The sequence below is a fragment of the Arachis stenosperma genome, chromosome 1 (genome assembly GCF_014773155.1).
Source record: "Arachis stenosperma cultivar V10309 chromosome 1, arast.V10309.gnm1.PFL2, whole genome shotgun sequence".
Taxonomy (NCBI): Eukaryota; Viridiplantae; Streptophyta; class Magnoliopsida; order Fabales; family Fabaceae; genus Arachis; species Arachis stenosperma.
The window spans coordinates 36,205,997-36,227,119 of NC_080377.1; the positions used below are offsets into that span (position 1 = coordinate 36,205,997).

General features: G+C 41.6%; 1 protein-coding gene and 1 non-coding gene across 2 annotated transcripts; one reads left to right on the top strand and one right to left on the bottom strand.

Annotated features, from left to right (window-relative positions):
* Positions 1-3,630: 3,630 nt before the first annotated feature.
* LOC130977773 (uncharacterized) lies at positions 3,631-4,131 on the top strand. The gene has a single exon (XM_057902217.1). It carries the CDS (start codon positions 3,631-3,633, stop codon positions 4,129-4,131), a length of 501 nt encoding a protein of 166 aa, XP_057758200.1.
* A 10,273-nt stretch (positions 4,132-14,404) lies between these two features.
* Positions 14,405-14,512, bottom strand: LOC130948916 (small nucleolar RNA R71). The gene has a single exon (XR_009073294.1). It is a non-coding gene; the product is annotated as a small nucleolar RNA R71 (small nucleolar RNA).
* Positions 14,513-21,123: the final 6,611 nt, after the last annotated feature.

Genomic DNA, 21,123 nt, shown 5'->3' on the forward strand with positions numbered 1-21,123 from the left:
GAGTTTAATTTTTTATTAATAATTAATTTTAATATTTATTGTCTAAAATTTAAAAAATTTAATGTGTATATTTTTACATTTAATTAGGTGTTAAATCTGTTAAACAAATAGAAATAATTAACTTTTATACTTGTTATTTAAAAATAATTTTTTCTCTATTTATATAAAAATATAATTAGATATTAGTATAAAAAAATTTATATTGATAGTTATAAAATTAACCCAAATTTTTTTTTAAAACAATTGAACTTTGATTCTAACTTTTAATCACAACATTAGTATTCTCTCTAAATTATATGTAATAAATATTTGAAGAAAGAGAAGCAAAAATATAGACTAAAAACATAAGCAGTAAAAATTTAAAATTAAATAAAAATTATGCATATAATAATAATAATAATAATAATAATAATAATAATAATTATTATTATTATTATTATTATTATTATTATTATTATTATTATTATTATTATTATTATTATTATTATTATTATTATTATTATTATTATTATTATTAATTTGAATTATATTATTTTGTTAATTTCATTTTCTATAGAATAGAAAGGCAAAAAAAATAGAGAATGAGAAAAAAGAGAGAGAAAGATAAATAAGAAAAACGAAGAAGAAGTTTGTTAATTTTGGAAAAATAAAATTTATTTTAATTGTAATGAAAAAATATTTAGTGACACATTTTAGTTTATCATATTACTAATATAAAATATAAATTATAAATTATATATAGAGTGAAAATGGTAGAAAGAAATAGAAAAAGGAAGAGAGGTAAATAAGAGAATATAAGAAAAGAATTTATTAATTTTGGAAGAAAATATTTTCTCTTAATTTTAATGAGTGTCATGTGACATATTTTAGTTATTAAATTAGTTAGTAATATACAATATAGTTATATTTCGATTTTAATTTTAATATTTAATTTTATTTTAATTTAAATGTAATTAGAGAATATCATGTGTTCCGGCCCAATCCACATGGTCCGATGCCCCGGTCCGGCCGGCCGATCCAACGGGTACGCAACACCCGAACTAGGAAGAAGCCCACGACACCGCCACTCTTCCTGTGAACTACATGACAGATGGGAGAGGAAATTTTCTGGAAGGCGGGTCTGCTCCTGTGGGACCTGCCCTAGTTGCAGACTATATAAGGGGAGGGCCCTACCCCTCCCCCAAGTACGTCACCTAACCTTCACCTTTTCTACACGGATTCTGACTTGAGCGTCAGAGTCCCTTCTGTAGGTGGCTCCCCCACCCCCCCTCTCCATTCCAACAACCCGGGAGGTCGTGAAGCTCTATCCCTCCCTTTCGGCGTTAGCCCAGGAGGTCCAATCACGCACGAGCGACCCGGATCTAGGTCCCCCGTCTCCTTCACATACTCTGCACATCCGACCCGTTCAGTAACCGACAAACCGAAGATTGGCGCCTGGTGCACGAAATTGTGATCTCTACTTTTCACAACTCAAACAATCCCCGGTAATGGCTCCAAAAACTTGGTGCTCAATACCATGGTCTAAACATAATTTCACAACTTCGCACAACTAACCAGCAAGTACACTCGGTCGTCCAAGTAATAAACCTTACGTGAGTAAGGGTCGATCCCACGGAGATTGTTGGTATGAAGCAAGCTATGGTCACCTTGTAAATCTCAGTCAGGCAGATTCAAATGGTTATAGATGATTTATGAATAAAACATAAGATAAAGATAAAAATACTTATGTAATTCATTGGTGAGAATTTCAGATAAGCGTATGGAGATGCTTTGTCCCTTCCGTCTCTCTGCTTTCCTACTGTCTTCATCCAATCCTTCTTACTCCTTTCCATGGCAAGCTGTATGTTGGGCATCACAGTTGTCAGTGGCTACAGTCCCGTCCTCTCAGTGAAAATGTTCAACGCGCTCTGTCACAGCACGGCTAATCATCTGTCGGTTCTCAATCAGGTTGGAATAGAATCCATTGATTCTTTTGCGTCTGTCACTAACGCCCAGCCTTCAGGAGTTTGAAGCTCGTCACAGTCATTCAATCATTGAATCCTACTCAGAATACCACAGACAAGGTTTAGACCTTCCGAATTCTCTTGAATGCTGTCATCAATTCTAGCTTATACCACGAAGATTCCGATTAAGGGATCCAAGAGATAAACATTCAAGCCTTGTTTGCTTGTAGAACGGGAGTGGTTGTTAGGCACGCATTCATAAGTGAGAATGATGATGAGCGTCACATAATCATCACATTCATCATGTTCTTGGGTGCAAATGAATATCTTAGAACAAGAATAAGCTGAATTGAATAGAAGAACAATAGTAATTGCATTAATACTCGAGGTACAGCAGAGCTCCACACCTTAATCTATGGTGTGTAGAAACTCCACCGTTGAAAATACATAAGAACAAGGTCTAGGCATGGCCGAATGGCCAGCCTCCCAATGATCTAAGAACTAGACGTCCAAAGATATAAAATACAATAGCAAAAGGTCCTATTTGTAGAAAACTAGTAGCCTAGGGTTTACAGAAATTAGTAAATGACATAAAAATCCACTTCCCCGCCCACTTGGTGTGTGCTTGGGCTGAGCATTGAAGCTTTCATGTATAGAGACTTTTCTTGGAGTTAAACGCCAGCTTTTGTGCCAGTTTGGGCGTTTAACTCCCATTCTTGTGCCAGTTCCGGCGTTTAACGCCGGGCAGTTTTGAGTTGATTTGGAACGCCGGTTTGGGCCATCTAATCTCGGGAAAAGTATGGACTATTATACATTGCTGGAAAGCCCAGGATGTCTACTTTTCAACGCAATTGAGAGCGCGCCAATTGGGCTTCTGTAGCTCCAGAAATTCTACTAGTGCAGGGAGGTCAGAATCCAACAGCATCTGCAGTCCTTTTCAGCCTCTGAATCATATTTTTGCTCAGGTCCCTCAATTTCAGCCAGAAAATACCTGAAATCACAAAAAAATACACAAACTCATAGTAAAGTCCAGAAAAGTGAATTTTAACTAAAAACTAATAAAAATACAATAAAAACTAAATAAAACATACTAAAAACATACTAAAAACAATGCCAAAAAGCGTACAAATTATCCGCTCATCAGCGCCATCTGTGGGGACCTTGCCTGAATGGACTTCTTGTTGGGCCCAATAGAAGGCTAAGACGGAGGCGAACCGGCGTAGAGGAGAACGCTCAACGAACCAGTAGGGTGGCCTCCTTGAACGTACAAGATCCCCCTCCCGAGGGAAAGAGCTTCCTTTTGGATCCCGGGAAAGACGTCCTTTCGGAGGAACGGGAAGCAACAACGCAAGAATAATGCAGGAGTTGCGCCATAGGGTGCAAAACCTGGAGAAGGAGCTGGCTACCAAGGAACACTACTAGCCCAGCTCGAGTCAACCCCATTCCTAGTCTCCTTAGAGGAGAAAGGAAACTCGAGGAAGAAGCCCCTAGAGGAACTGCTTCAAGCGTACATCGGGCTCCCGATCACCTCCAACATACGCGGAGTCGGAGGGCCAAGGGAAAAGCAGGGAAGTACTGAGGAGACGAAAAGACCCGATAATATACACCCGGCCCTTAGCGAGACACGCGGAGGGGGAAGACTGGGAAGAGAGCAGGGAGAGACTGAAGGCGACGACACCCCGTAATCATGGGAGCAACCCCTTTTCACCACTCCATTCTCGAGGTTCGGCTGCCGAAGCATTTCGATAAGCCAACGAACATGAGATACAACGGAACCCAGGACCCCCAGGAACACCTAACGGCCTTTGAATCCAGGATAAACCTGGAGGGTCTGGGCGACGAGGTGAGATGCCGCGCTTTTCTCGTGAACCTGGCAGGACCGGCAATCCGATGGTTCAATGCTCTCCCTCAAGGGTCTGTGACGACTTTCGCGGACATAACCCGTGCCTTCCTAGCACAGTTCACCACGTGCATTGCCAAAGCCAAGCACCCAATCAACCTTCTAAGGGTGACCCAAAAAAGTGGAGAACCGACCAAGAAGTATCTTGAGAGGTTCAACGACGAATGCTTAGAGATTGACGGCCTGACCGACTCAGTAGCCAGCTTGTGTCTTATAAACGGGCTGTTGAGTGAGGACTTCAAGAAATACCTCATTACCAAACATGTGTGGACCATGTTGGAAATTTAGATTGTGGCGAATGAAGACATCAACGACGAGGAGGTCAGCCAAGTGGTGGCGGCTAATAAATGACAGCCCGCCCAACTTCCTATTCGGCAGCACGAAAACGGGGAAAGGCCCAAGGAGAACTCCAGGGATGGAGGACCAACCAAACCCTTTAAACTGTTCTCCCGGGTAGGAAAGTTCACTACCTATACTCCCTTGACGGCCCCGATCGTTTAGGTGTACCAGCATATAGCCAACAAAGGTATCTTGTCAAAGCTTCGCCAGCTTAAAAACAGAACTGGCAGAAACAAGAACCTCTACTATGACTACCACAAAGGTTTTGGCCATAAAACCTAAGATTGCTTTGACTTGAAGGACGCTTTGGAGCAAGCGATTCGTGAAGGCAAACTGACGGAGTTCTCATAGTTCGTAAGAGAACCCAGGAGGCGAGAATGCGACCGATCTGACGACGATAGAACCCATGCTGTAAAGCCAAGGCAAGAGCTCGAAGAAGACAATGATCGCGGCCTCACTGTCGTGAATGTCGTAGTTGGAAGAGACGTGGCACCAAGGTCGAAGTCGGCAGCGAAGAAAGACGCTAAGGTCCTGGCCGTATCATTAGCTAACCATGAACCCTCCCCCAAAAGAACCCCAACGATATCATTCGGACCGGAGGACCAATGGTTCCACGACATACCGGAGAACCCTCCTATGGAAATCACGGCAAGAGTAGAAATAAGTCTGGTTAAGCGGATTCTCCTTGACATCGGGGCCGACTCCAATATTATGTTCTGGAACGTGTTTAACGCTCTAGACCTCCGAGAAACCGACTTAAGAACTCATCAACACGAGGTGGTCGGCCTGGGAGATAATTTTATAAAGTCTAACGGGATAGTCTCCCTCCCGGTCTCCATAGGAGGAGGCCAAGAAAAGAGGTCACTTATGGCGGAGTTTGTCGTTCTGAGGGACTCCACAGCATACAACCTTATCTTGGGAAGGAAAACAATCAATGAGTTATGTGTGGTAATATGTACCAAGCTGCTGATCATGAAGTTTGTGGCCGATGATGGATCGGTGGGATCCATTAGGGGAGACCTGGAAACGGCGATCACGTGTGACAATGCCAACCTCTCCCTAAGGAAAAAGTCAAAGGAGGCATCTAGGGTCTTCCTAGCCAACCTAAACGCAGGGTTGACGACAAACCAAGACCAGAGCATGAAGGAGATATGGAAAATTTCAAGGTCGAGGCCTTAGGGGACAAGTTCACTTTCGTGAACAGAAACCTCCCCCACAACCTAAAAGAGCCTTTGATAGAGATTATTCGAGCAAATGGCGACTTATTTGCTTGGACACCAGCCGACATGCCGGGAATCGACCCCCAGTTTATGTCGCATTGCCTAGCCGTGAAGACAGACGCCAAGCCCGTAGCCCAAAGACGAAGGAAGATGTCCCAGGAGAGAGCCAACGAGGTGGCCAAGCAGACGGCCAGCTTACTAGAAGCAGGGTTCATCCGGGAGTTAGACTACTCGACTTGACTGTCAAATGTAGTACTGGTTAAGAAGGCCAACGGAAAGTGGAGGATGTGTGTGGACTACTCAGACCTCAACAAGGCATGCCCTAAGGACTCCTTCCCCCTTCCCAATATTGATGCTTCGGTCGACGCGGCCTCGGAATATCATTTTTTGAACTTCATGGACGCGTACTCTAGTTATAACCAGATACCGATGCACCAGCATGACGAGGAGAAACGGGGTTTATAATGCCAGGTGGCACGTACTGCTACAAAGTAATGCCGTTCGGATTAAAGAATGCGGGAGCGACTTATCAAAGGCTGCTGAGCAAAGTTTTCAACGAACTTATAGGGAAGTCAGTAGAGGTGTACGTGGATGTCATCCTGGTAAAGACCAGCCAATCAGAAGACCTAGTTGGCAACCTAAAGACCGTGTTCGCGTCCCTCCGATGACATAATATGAGGCTTAACCCCCTCAAATGCGCTTTTGCCATGGAGGCCGGGAAGTTCCTGGGTTTCATGATAACCCAGAGAGGAGTTGAAGCCAACCCTAAGAAGTGCGAGGCAATTTTACGAATGACTAGCCCGAGATGCATCAAAGACGTGCAGAGGTTAGCTGGGAGACTCACGGCCCTATCCCGTTTTCTCAGTGCATCGGCGGCCAAAGCCCTCCCATTTTTTAGCTTGATGAAAAAAGGAATAGCTTTCGAGTGGACTTCAGTGTGCGAAGAGGCATTCAACCACTTCAAGAGCATACTCTTGGCACCCCCAGTTCTCGGCAAGCCCACGGACGGGAAGACACTGTTTCTGTACTTAGCAGTAACAGACGAAGGCTTGGCAGCAATTTTGGTACGAGAAGAGGGAAAAATCCAACAGCCGATCTACTTTGTTAGCAAAGCACTACAAGGGACAAAGTTAAGATAAAGAAAATTGGAAAAGTTAGCATATGCGCTCTTGACCTCGTCCCGAAGGTTGCAACAGTACTTCTAGGGACATCGGGTAATCGTCAGAACAGATCAAGTGATCTGCTAGGTCTTGCAAAAACCCGACCTGGCAGGACGGATGATGATATGGGTAGTCGAGCTATCTCAATATGACCTGCAATATGAACCCAGACATGCAATTAAGGCCCAGGCAATGGCCAATTTCCTGGTGGAAGTAATTGGTGACCCCCACAAGATCCCGAACATGTGGTGGAAGATCCATATATATGGACGGAGCATCCAACCAAACATTCAGGGGAGCAGGGATAATCCTAGAGAGCCCAACTGGAATGGTATATGAATGGTCTATTAAGTTCAAGTTTCCAGTCTCTAACAACCAAGCAGAATATGAAGCCCTTATTAATGGCCTGCTCTTAGCAAAAGAAGTCAGGGCGACAAGAGTAGAAGTGAACAGCGACTCCCAAGTCGTCACGTCCCAGATCAACAGAACATACCTAGCCAGAGATTCCATGCTGCAAAAATACTTGGAAAGGGTTAAAAGGTTGAGTGAAGAATTCAACGAGGTCGTGGTGAAGCACGTCCCAAGAGAAAGGAACACCCGAGTTGACCTCCTATTGAAAGTGGCTAGCACAAAGCCAGGAATAAAAAACCGGTCTTTGAACCAAGGATTGGTGAAAGAGCCAACAGTCGCCCTGTGTGTGACCCGAGTAGACGTCGCTCCCTCATGAATCGACCCAATTACCGACTTCTTAGAAAGCGGCAAGCTCCTTGACGACCACAAAACCGCAAAGGTATTAAGAAGGGAGGCGGATTCAAGAGAGGACTGAACCAACCCCTATTGAAATGCCTACGCCCCGACCAGACAGACTACGTGTTAAGGAAAATTCATGAGGGGTGCTGCGGCCACCATATCGGGGGAAAGGCTTTGGCCTAAAAGCTCGTTAGAGCCAGTTACTTTTAGCCCTCGATGATGTCGGATTCCCAAGAATTCGTCAAGAGATGCAAGAGGTGCCAAGAGAATACTAACTTTCATAGGACCCCAACAGCCAAGTTAAGGTTACTAATGGCCTCCCGACCTTTCAGCCAATGGGGATTGACCTTTTGGGACCCTTTCCAGTAGGCCCTGGATAGGTTAAATACCTGATCGTGGCCATTGATTACTACACAAAATGGGTTGAAGCGGAGCCACTGGCCAGCATTTCATCTGCAAATTGCTGAAAGTTCATGTGGAGACAGGTTTCCAGATGCGGAATCCCAGAGTCTGTGATATCGGACAATGGGATGCAGTTCGCGGACATGAAGTTTGGGGAGTTTCTTGTGGGCCTAGAGATAAAATAGAGGTTCTCGTCAGTAGAGCACCCGCAAACCAATGGCCAAGTGGAAGCAGCAAATAAAGTCATCCTCCAAGGCCTTAAGAAATGACTTGACTAGAAAAAGGGAGCATGGACAGACGAACTCGCATCTGTTTTATGGTCGTACAGGACAACACCACAATCCTCCACCGGGAAGACGCCTTTCCAGCTTACCTACGGGGTCGATGCGGTGATCCCTGTGGAAGTGGGAGAGCCGAGCCCACAATTACTCCTTGGCAGAGTGGAGGAAGTAGTGGAGAAGGATCTGGTTGACGAGACAAGGAAAATGGCCCACTTGTCGGAAACTTCGTTAACGCAGAGAATTACCCTGTGGTACAATGCCAAAGTGCTTAAAAGGAGTTTTGAACCAAACGACCTTATCCTATAACACAACGACGTAGGCCTACCAACCCCCGAAGAAGGGAAGCTGGCGGCCAATTGGGAAGGCCCATATCGAGTAAAGGAAGTGGTTGATAATGGGGCTTACAAGCTTGAACGTCTGGATGGAAAAGGGGTACCCCAAACATGGAACGTGGCAAATTTGACAAGGTTCGACCCTTAGAATCCAGAATGACCACTCGTTTCCCCGACTCAATAACGCCCGTTTTACTTCGTGTTGAATTATCTTGCTAACTTTTGTCAATGCCTAACATGTTTTTATTTTATTTTATTCCATCTTTATCTCTACTTTTATCATTATATGGCTTGTCAATTAACCAGTTTAGCGCGATTACTGCTTCACGGGACTGATCACCCCGAGAGCCAGTGACACCGTGAACACTGTACTAAGTGGCTACAAAGTAAGCCACAATTTGAACTTGTTAATATGAAAGCCACGACCCGGCTTCGCTAATTACCAATATCCTGACAAAACAAAATGGTAGACAGTTCATCAATTGCCAATGTCAAAATGAAACGGTAAACAGTTCGCTAATTACCAATGACAAAACAAAATGGTAGACAGTTTGTCAATCGCCAATGTCAAAACGAAATGGTAAACAGTTCGCTAATTACCAAGGACAAAACAAAACGATACACAGTTCGTCAATTACCAATGTCGAACAAAACGGCAAACAGGTTTACACAAAATACTAAAGTGTTCAAAACAAGATATTACAAGGTAAATGTACATCACTTCTTTGGGATGTCAACAATTTGACCATCCCGAATAGTTTTAAAAGCTCCAATTGCAGAAGTGTCAAAATCGGGAGAAAGCAGCTTGACCTGGGCTTTGATCGCTTCCTCGGTCCTGGAGATCACCTCTCGTGCATTCCTCACTGTCTCCTTGTTCTTCTTCAAATTGGCAACCTCCCCCTTCAATCTAGCGACCTCATCCTTGGCATCCTTTGCCGACTTCCCGGCTTCCTCAAGCTTGGCCTCCAAGGCAGTAATCTTAGTCTGGGCCGCAACGGTTTCACCACGAGCAGAGTTGAGCTGACTCTCCAAAGTCATCTCCCGCTTGGTAAGGTGGGCACCGCTTCGTCAAAAGTTTTTAACTTTCCCTCCGAGTAAGCTAATTTCTCCTTCAAGATCCCGACCTTAGACCTTAAGCTCTTGACCTCTCGCAAGGATTGACGGAAGAGACATAGAAGAGCTCAAGGACATCATTGGTCCTTCAAGAAGAAGACGCCACCATCACTAAGGTGGACTCATTCCTTGTTCTTATTTCTCTGTTTTTCGGTTTTTATGCCATATGTTTGTCTATGTTTGTGTCTCTACTTCATGATCATTAGTGTCTAGTGTCTATGTCTTAAGACTATGAATAATTCCATGAATCCTTCACCTTTCTTAAATGAAAAATATTTTTAATACAAAAGAACAAGAAGTACATAAGTTTCGAATTCATCCTTGAAATTAGTTTAATTATATTGATGTGGTGACAATACTTTTTATTTTCTGAATGAATGCTAAATAGTGCATATTTTTGATCTTGTTGTTTATGAATGTTAAAATTGTTGGCTCTTGAAAGAACGATGAAAAAGATAAATGTTATTGATTATCTGAAAAATCATAAAATTGATTCTTGAAGCAAGAAAAAGCAGTGAAGAACAAAGCTTGCGAAAAAAAATATATATATAAAAGAAAAAGAAAAAGTACGCAGAAAAAGCCAATAGCCCTTAAAACCAAAAGGCAAGGGTAAAAAGGATCCAAGGCTTTGAGCATCAATGGATAGGAGGGCCCAAAGAAATAAAATCCAGGCCTAAGCGGCTAAATCAAGCTGTCCCTAACCATGTGCATGTGGCATGCAGGTCCAAGTGAAAAGCTTGAGACTGAGTGGTTAAAGTCGTGATCCAAAGCAAAAAGAGTGTGCTTAAGAGCTCTGGACACCTCTAACTGGGGACTTTAGTAAAGCTGAGTCACAATCTGAAAAGGTTCACCCAGCCATGTGTCTGTGGCATTTATGTATCCGGTGGTAATACTGGAAAATAAAGTGTTTAGGGCCACGGCCAAGACTCATAAAAGTAGCTGTGTTCAAGAATAAATATACTTAACTAGGAGAATTAACAACACTATCTGAATTCTGAGTTCTTATAGATGCCAATCATTCTAAACTTCAAAGGATAAAGTGAGATGCTAAAACTGTTCAGAAGCAAAAAGCTACAAGTCCCGCTCATCTAATTAGAACTAATATTCATTGATATTTTGGAATTTATAGTATATTCTCTTTTTTTTATCCTATTTGATTTTCAGTTGCTTGGGGACAAGCAACAATTTAAGTTTGGTGTTGTGATGAGCGGATAATTTATACGCTTTTTGGTATTATTTTTAGGTAGTTTTTAGTAGGATCTAGCTACTTTTAGGGATGTTTTCATTAGTTTTTATGCAAAATTCACATTTCTGGACTTTACTATGAGTTTGTGTGTTTTTCTATGATTTCAGGTATTTTCTGGCTGAAATTGAAGGACCTGAGCAAAAATCTGATTCAGGCTGAAAAAGGACTGCTGATGCTGTTGGATTCTGACCTCCCTGCACTCGAAATAGATTTTCTGGAGCTACAGAACTCTAAACGGCGCGCTCTCAATGGCTTTGGAAAGTAGACATTCAGAGCTTTCCAGCAATATATAATAGTTTATACTTTATTCGAGCTTAAATGACGCAAACTGGCGCTCAACGCCAGTTCTATGCTGCATTCTGGAGTAAAACGCCAGAAACACGTCACAAACCAGAGTTAAACGCCAAAAACACGTTACAACTTGGCGTTTAACTCCAAGAGAAGTCTCTGCACATGTAAAGCTCAAGCTTAGCCCAAGCACACACCAAAGTGGCCCCCGGAAGTGGATTTTTGCATTTAGACTTATTTCTGTAAACCCTAGTAACTAGTTTAGTATAAATAGAACTTTTTACTATTGTACTAGGCGTCTTGTCTTTTGGATTGATATTTAATCAGTGTATGCGATTTTAGACCTTCAAAGGGGGCTGGCCATTCGGCCATGCCTGGACCATCACTTATGTATTTTCAACGGTGGAGTTTCTACACACCATAGATTAAGGGTGTGGAGCTCTGCTGTACCTCGAGTTTTAATGCAATTACTACTATTTTCTATTCAATTAAGCTTATTCTTGTTCTAAGATATTCGTTGCACTTCAACATGATGAATGTGATGATCCGTGACACTCATCATCATTCTCACCTATGAACGCGTGATTGATAACCACTTCCGTTCTACCTTAGACCGAGCGCATATCTCTTAGATTCCTGATGCACGACGCATGGTTGCCCTCGCCTGACAACCGAGCCTTCCATTCCGTGATATCAGAGTCTTCGTGGTATAAGCTAGAATCCATTGGCAGCATTCATGAGAATTCGGAAAGTCTAAACCTTGTCTGTGGTATTCCGAGTAGGATTCAGGGAATGAATGACTGTGACGAGCTTCAAACTCGTGATTGTTGGGCGTAGTGACAGACACAAAAGGATCAATGGATCTTATTCCGATATGATCAAGAACCAACAGCTGATTAGCCATGCGGGAAACCGTAGAGGACCATTTTCATTGAGAGGATGGGAAGTAGCCATTGACAACGGTGACGCCCTACATACAGCTTGCCATAGAAAGTAGTAAGAAGGATGGGATGAAAGCAGTAGGAAAGCAGAGTATCTCCATACACTTATCTAAAATTCCTACCAATAATTTACATAAGTATCTCTATCTTTACTTTATGCTTTATTTATCCTTATTTTCGAAAACTCCATAACCATTTATTATCCGCCTAACTGAGATTTACAAGATGACCATAGCTTGCTTCATACCAACAATCTCCGTGGGATAGACCCTTACTCACGTAAGGTATTACTTGGACGACCCAGTGCACTTGCTGGTTAGTTGTGCGAAGTTGTGACAAGGTGTGATTCACGTTTGAGAGCGCTACCAAGTCTTTGGCGCCATTGTTGATGATCACAATTTCGTGCACCAAGTTTTTGGCGCAGTTCCTGGGGATTGTTCGAGTTTGGACAACTGACGGTTCATCTTGTTGCTCAGATTAGGTAACTTTATTTTCAAGAAGTTTTCAAAAATCTTTCAAAATTTTTTTACTTATTTTCGTTTTTCCAAAAATTAATTTCGAAAAATCCAAAAAATAATAAAATCATAAAAACCAAAAATATTTTGTGTTTCTTGTTTGAGTCTAGTGTCAATTTTTAAGTTTGGTATCAATTGCATGTCTTTAAAAATTTGTGCATTTTTCGAAAATTCATGCATGGTGTTCTTCATGATCTTCAAGTTGTTCTTGGTAAGTCTTTTTGTTTGATCTTGATATTTTCTTGTTTTGTGTTTTTTTTTTTTGTTTCTCATATGCATTTTTGAATTCTTAGTTTCTAAATATGAAAAATTTCCAAGTTTGGTGTCTTGCATGTCTTTCTTTTCTTTAAGATTTTTCAAAAATAAGTCTTGATGTTCATCTTAATCTTCAAAGTGTTCTTGGTGTTCATCTTGACATTCATAGTGTTCTTGCATGCATCATGTGTTTTGATCCAAAATTTTCATATTTTTGGGTCATTTTTATCTTTTTCTCTCTCATCATTAAAAAATTCAAAAATAAAAAAGATATCTTCTCCTTTTTTTTCTCTCATAAAATTTCAAAAATTTGAGTTGACTTAATCAAAAATTTTTAAAACTTAGCTATTTCTTATAAGTCAAGTCAAATTTTCAATTTTAAAAATCCTATCTTTTCAAAATCTTTTTCAAAAATCAAATCTTTTTCATTTTTCTTTTATGATTTTCGAAAATTTAAAATTATTTTTCAAAATCTTTTTCTTATCTTTATTTCATAATTTTCGAAAACTTTACTAACAATTAATGTGATTGATTCAAAAAATTTGAAGTTTGTTACTTTCTTGTTAAGAAATGTTCAATCTTTAAATTCTAGAATAATATCTTTTAATTTCTTGTTAGTCAAGTAATCAATTTTAATTTTAAAAATCAATCTTTTTCAAAATATCTTTTTCAATCATATCTTTTTAAAATATCTTTTTCAAATCATATCTTTTTCAAAAATTTGATTTCAAAAATCTTTTCTAACTTCTGATCTTTTCAAAATTGATTTTCAAATCTTTTTCAACTAACTAATTGATTTTTTGTTTGTTTTTTATCTTTTTCAAAACCACCTAACTACTTTTCTCTCTCTAATTTTCGAAAATTACCTCCCTCTTTTTCAAAATTCTTTTAATTAACTAATTGTTTCAAATTTTAATTTTAATTTTATTTATTCTCTTAATTTTCGAAAATCACTAACCCTTTTTCAAAATTTATTTTCGAAATTCCCTCTCTCATCTTCTTCTATTTATTTATTTAATTAATAACACTCTTCTCTTCATCTTAAAATTCGAACCCTCTCTTCCTCTCTGAGTTCGAATTTTCCTCTTTTCCTTCTTCTATTTTTTTCTTCTTCTACTAACATAAAGGAATCTCTCTACTGTGGTAAAGAGGATCCCTATTATTATTTTCTGTTCCCTTTTTTTTCATATGAACAGGAGCAAGGACAAGAATATTCTTGTTGAAGCAGATCCTGAACCTGAAAGGACTCTGAATAGGAAACTAAGAGAAGCTAAATTACAACAATCCAGAAACAACCTTACAAAAATTTTCGAAAAGAAAGAGGAGATGACAACCGAAAATAATAATGCAAGGAGGATGCTTGATGGCTATACTACACCTACTTCCAAATTTGATGGAAGAAGCATCTCAATCCCTTCCATTGGAGCAAACAATTTTGAGCTAAAACCTCAACTAGTTGCTCTAATGCAACAGAACTGCAAGTTTTATGGACTTCCATCAGAAGATCCCTATCAGTTTTTAACTGAATTCTTGCAGATCTATGAAACTGTTAAGGCTAATGGAGTAGATCCTGAAGTCTACAGGCTCATGCTTTTCCCTTTTGTTGTAATAGACAAAGCTAGAACATGGTTGGACTCACAACCTAAAGATAACCTGGACTCTTGGGATAAGCTAGTCACGGCCTTCTTGGCTAAGTTCTTTCCTCCTCAAAAGCTGAGCAAGCTTAGAGTGGATGTTCAGACCTTCAAACAAAAAGATGGTGAATCCCTCTATGAAGCTTGGGAAAGATACAAGCAGATGACCAAAAGGTGTCCTTCTGACATGCTTTCAGAGTGGATCATTTTGGACATATTCTATTATGGTCTATTTGAGTTCTCTAAGATGTCACTGGACCATTCTACAGGTGGATCCATTCACCTAAAGAAAATGCCTGTAGAAGCTCAAGAACTCATTGACATGGTTGCAAATAACCAATTCATGTACACTTCTGAGAGAAATTCTGTGAGTAATGGGACGCCTCAGAGGAAGGGAGTTCTTGAAATTGATACTCTGAATGCCATATTGGTTCAGAATAAAATGTTGACTCACCAAGTCAACATGATTTCTCAAAGTCTGAATGGATGGCAAAATGCATCCAACAGTACTAAAAAGGCAACTTCTGAAGAAGAAGCTTATGATCCTAAGAACCCTACAATGGCAGAGGTAAATTACATGGGTAAACCTTATGGAAACACCTATAATTTCTCGTGGAGAAATCATCCAAATTTCTCATAGAAGGATCAACAAAAGCTCCAACAAGGCTTTAATAATGGTGGAAGAAACATGCTTAGCAATAACAAGCCTTTTCCATCATCTTCTCAGCAACAGACAGAGCATTCTGAGCAGAGCTCCTCTAACTTAGCAAACATAGTCTCTGATTTGTCTAAGGCCACTTTAAGTTTCATGAGTGAAACAAGGTCATCCATCAGAAATTTGGAGGCACAAGTGGGCCAGGTGAGTAAGAAAATCACTGAAACCCTTCCTAGTACTCTCCCAAGCAATACTGAAGAGAATCCAAAAAGAGAGTGCAAGGCCATTGACATAATCAAAATGGCTGAACCTAGAGAGGAAGGGGAGGACGTGAATCCCAATGAGGAAGACCTCATGGAACGTCTCCCAGACAAGAAGGAGTTTCCTATTGAGGACCTAAAGGAATCTGAGGCTCATATAGAGACCATAGAGATTCCTTTAAACCTCCTTCTGCCATTCATGAGCTCTAAAAACTATTTTTCCTCTGAAGAGGATGAAGATGTAACTGGAGAGCAAGTTGCTCAATATCTAGGAGCTATCATGAAGCTGAATGCCATGTGGTTTGGTAATGAGACTTGGGAAGATGCACCTCCTTTGCTCATTAGTGAACTAGATACATGGGTTCAACAAACTTTACCTCAAAAGAAACAAGATCCTGGTAAATTCTTAATACCCTGTACCATAGGCACCATGACCTTTGAGAAGGCTATATGTGACTTGGAGTCAGGTATAAATCTTATGCCACTCTCTGTAATGGAGAAGCTGGGGATCTTTAAGGTACAGAATGTCACATTCTCATTAGAGATGGCAGACAAGTCAATAAGACAAGCTTATGGATTGGTAGAGGACGTGTTAGTGAAGGTTAAAGGCCTTTACATCCCTGCTAATTTCATAATCTTAGACATTAGGAAGGATAAGGATGAATCCATCATCCTTGGAAGACCCTTCCTAGCCACAGCAGGAGCTATGATTGATGTTGACAGAGGAGAGCTAGTCCTTCAATTGAATACGGACTACCTGGTGTTTAAATCTCAAGGATCTTCCTCTGCAACCATGGAGAGGAAGCATGAAAAGCTTCTCTCAATACAAAGTCAAACAAAGCCCCCATAATCAAACTCTAAGTTTGGTGTTGGAAGGCCACAACCAAACTCTAAGTTTGGTGTTGAACCCCCACATTCAAACTCTAAGTTTGGTGTTGGGAGGTCCCAACAATGCTCTGAACATCTATGAAGCTCCATGAGAGCTCACTGTCAAGCTATTAACATTAAAGAAGCGCTTATTGGGAGGCAACCCAATTTTTATTTATCTATATTTCTATTGTTCTCTTTTTTTGTTTTATTAGGTTTATAATCATGTGGAGTCACAAAATAATTGCAAAAATTAAAAACAGAATAAAAAACAGCAGAAGAAAAATCACACCCTGGAGGAAGAGCTTACTGGCGTTTAAACGCCAGTAAGGAGCATTTGGCTAGCGTTTAACACCAGAACAGAGCATGAATCTGGCGTTGAATGCCAGAAACAAGCAGCAGTCTGGCGTTTAAACGCCAGAATTACACCCTGAGGAGAGCTGGCGTTAAACGCCAGAAACAAGCATAGAACTGGCGTTCAACGCCAGAAACATGCAGCAGACTGGTGTTGAATGCCCAAAACAAGCATGGAAGTGGCATTTAACGCCAGAAACATGCTGCAATCTGGCGTTAAACGGCAGGATTGCACTCAGATGGCGTTTTACATGCCTAATTGGTGCAGGGATGTTAAATCCTTGACACCTCAGGATCTGTGGACCCCACAGGATTACCTCAGGATCTGTGGACCCCACAGGATCCCTACATACCTCAACTCACCTTCTCTCTTCTTTCACACAATCCAATAACACTCTTCCCTAAACACCCTTCACCAATCACCTCACTCTCTCTTCCCCATCACCTCTTCACCACTCACATCCATCCTCTCTTCCCCATAAACCCCACCTACCTTCAAAATTTAAAATCTCTTTTCCACCCAAACCCACCCTAAATGGCCGAAATAATACCCTCTCCCTCCACTATATAAACCCCTCCATCCTTCTTCATTCTCACACAACACAACCCTCTCTTCTCCCCATTGGCCGAATACACATCTCTCTCTCCCTCCTCCATATTTTCTTCTTCTTCTTCTATTCTTTCTTCTTTTGCTCGAGGGCGAGCAATATTTTAAGTTTGGTATGGTAAAAACATAGCTTTATTGTTTTTCCATAACCACTTATGGCACCTAAGGCCGGAGAAACCTCTAGAAAGTGGAAAGGGAAGACAAAAGCTTCCACCTCCGAGTCATGGGAGATGGAAAGATTCATCTCAAAGGTCCATCAAGACCACTTCTATGAAGTTGTGGCCAAGAAGAAGGTGATCCCCGAGGTCCCTTTCATGCTCAAGAAAAATGAGTATCCGGAGATCCGACATGAGATCCAAAGAAGAGGTTGGGAAGTTCTGACCAACTCCATTCAACAAGTCGGAATATTAATGGTTCAAGAGTTCTATGCCAATGCATGGATCACTAGGAACCTTGATCAAAGTATGAACCCGAATCCAAAGAATTATCTTACAATGGTTCGGGAGAAATGCTTAGATTTCAGTCCGGAAAATATAAGGTTGGCATTCAACTTGCCTATAATGCAAGAACACGCATGCCACTACACTAGAAGGGTCAACTTTGATCAAAGATTGGACCAAGTCCTTATGGACATATGTGTTGAAGGAGCTCAATGAAAAAGAGACTCAAAAGGCAAGCCAGTTCAATTAAGAAGACTGAACCTTAAGCCTGTGGCTAGAGGATGGTTGGAGTTCATCCAACGCTCCATCATCCCCACTAGCAACCGATCCGAAGTTACTGTGGATCGGGCCAACATGATCCATAGCATCATGATTGGAGAGGAAGTAGAAGTTCATGAAGTCATCTCTCTTGAATTCTACAAAGTAGCCGAAAAGTCCTCCACCATGGCAAGGCTAGCTTTTCCTCATCTTATTTGCCATCTATACTACTCAGCTGGAGTTGTCATAGAAGGAGACACCCTCATTGAAGAGGACAAGCCCATCACTAAGAAGAGGATGGAGCAAATAAGAGAGTCCGTCCATGGATCTCAAGAGACGCATGAGGAAGCTCATCATCAAGAAATCCCTGAGATGCCTCAATGGATGAATTTTCCTCCAAACAACTATTGGGAACAACTCAACACTTCTCTAGAAGACTTGAGTTATAACATGGACCAATTAAGGGTAGAACACCAAGAGTACTTCATCATTCTCCATGAGATTAGAAAAGATCAAAGAGTAATGAGGGAGGAGTAACAAAGGCAAGGAAGAGACATAGAAGAGCTCAAGGACATCATTGGTCCTTCAAAGGGGGCTGGCCATTCGGCCATGCCTGGACCATCACTTATGTATTTTCAACGGTGGAGTTTCTACACACCATAGATTAAGGGTGTGGAGCTCTGCTGTACCTCGAGTTTTAATGCAATTACTACTATTTTCTATTCAATTCAGCTTATTCTTGTTCTAAGATATTCATTGCACTTCAACATGATGAATGTGATGATCCGTGACACTCATCATCATTCTCACCTATGAACGCGTGATTGACAACCACTTCCGTTCTACCTTAGACCGAGCGCATATCTCTTGGATTCCTGATGCACGACGCATGGTTGCCCTCGCCTTACAATCGAGCCTTCCATTCCATGAGATCAGAGTCTTCGTGGTATAAGCTAGAATCCATTGGCAGCATTCATGAGAATTCGGAAAGTCTAAACCTTGTCTGTGGTATTCCGAGTAGGATTCAGGGATTGAATGATTGTGACGAGCTTCAAACTCGTGATTGTTGGGCGTAGTGACAGACGCAAAAGGATCAATAGATCTTATTCCGATATGATCAAGAACCAACAGCTGATTAGCCATGCGGGAAACCGTAGAGGACCATTTTCACTGAGAGGATGGAAAGTAGCCATTGACAACGGTAATGCCCTACATACAGCTTGCCATAGAAATGAGTAAGAAGGATTGGATGAAAGCAGTAGGAAAGCAGAGATTCAGAAGGAACACAGTATCTCCATACACTTATCTGAAATTCCTACCAATGATTTACATAGGTATCTCTATCTTTACTTTATGCTTTATTTATCTTTATTTTCGAAAACTCCATACCATTTATTATCCGTCTAACTGAGATTTACAAGATGACCATAGCTTGCTTCATACCAACAATCTCCGTGGGATCGACCCTTACTCACGTAAGGTATTACTTGGACGACCCAGTGCACTTGCTGGTTAGTTGTGCGAAGTTGTGACAAAGTGTCATTCACGTTTGAGAGCGCTACCAAGTCTTTGATGCCATTGTTGATGATCACAATTTCGTGCACCAGTAAGCGACCCCCTTAGGACTGGAGGTCGGCTTCCGCTTGCAAGGGTTCTCGACTATCGCCACATCGTGACCTCCCCCGGTCGGCTCTACCTCAGTAGGAACCATGCAGCTACTACTTGAGGCGGCCATTGCGCTGGGGTCGGTGGGTCCCGGAGGAGGAGGTAGAGCTGATTGCACTTCAACAGTAGAGGAGGACGGGTGCTCAGCAGTATGGGTCGCGGAGCTGTCTTCACTATGACCGGGAGAAATTGGGCCATTAAATCTTCAAATCCGGTGTGCTCGGCGGCCATATCCACTGCAGTGCAGACAACAACCCGTTAGCTCGTAAAAAAAGGGAGAGGGCAACACTAGAACCAACCGACCACTCACCTACACAGATCTTACCTATCTCTCGGTCACCCATTAAAAGATGTGGGTTGATATTATTATTATTAAATATAGCTAACAACATGTCAGCTATGTTCTTATCTCGCTGGGTCAGCCCTTTGTACGTTACTTTGTTAAAAGCATTGGACCCAGCCCCGAAGTTCCAGTAGGTTGGAATCCGCCGCTCCCCCTCCAAGGTCAACCAGAAGGAGTGCTGGCCTTCGGGAAGCGGTACCTTGAAGAACTTGTCTTTGAAGACATGAAACAAATCTTCGAATAAAGATTCACCTACCCTGGGCAGCCTGGAAGGACATAAACCCCTTCTTATGCCTTCCCTCTTTGAAAGGGTTGGTCAAAATGAAGAGTCATAAAAACACTTCTACAGAGGCCGACAACTGCAGGTACTCGCAAACCATCTCGAAGTATCGGATAACAGCCCAATTATTCGGATACAGCTGAGACGGTGTCACATTGCACCAGTTTAGAAGTGCCATTTGGAAAGGGGAGGAGGGGATTCGAACCCCTAGGACGGTAAACATCGCCTTATACATCCAAATCCAGTCGGCAACTAGGGGGTGTTCAAGTAAAGTTGATATATTTGTTCATAGTCCGCAGGAACAAACGCTTCGTAGCGTTCTTCCTCGGGGCCTCCCCCGCATAATTGGTCGGTTTGGCGGAACTCCGTGAGCTCCTCTAGGGTTATTTAGGAAGGTGTGTCCTTCACGTCTGAGGTGATCCAGGCATATCGGTCAACACAGGGCCTCGGGAGGAGAAGTTGCGTCGTTCATACAGTGGGGACACCACTCAAAGTCAGACTAATATATGGGGATACCGGGAAAACCGGAACCAACACTATATAACAGTGAGCCTATCTACAGTTAAACAAAGGCCAAAAACCAGAAATCTAAATGGTAACTCCCTCTAAAGCCTAGCTAACAACAGAATGACTCAAACACCACACATGCAAAAGCCTAAAAGCTACCAAAATGCAAGGGGATGACAATAGTAGCAATAATAACAGTAATCATTCATTAAAAAAGGAGATGCTTACCAGGAAGATTGTTGTCGAGAAAAATTGGAAAAATTCGACAGGATGCGGTTGCAGTTGAATTGGAAGCAGATAATGGCAGTGGAATCCAGAAAGCAGGTGAGGAAAAATGGCAAGGAATAATGCAAAAGGCATAAATGAGAAGATAGAACGTGAAAATGGGGAAAAGAAAGATAACACTAAGGAGTAACTGCCACAACAGGGAAGCACGAAAGCCAAGGGTAGGACTGACTTTTTCCCAAGCTTTCAAATCAGCCATAATGGCAATAAATGATAGGCACGGAGAACGAGGCGATGATTGACATTCCCTCGAAATGGTAAAACCCACTCGCGCGTAGGGGGC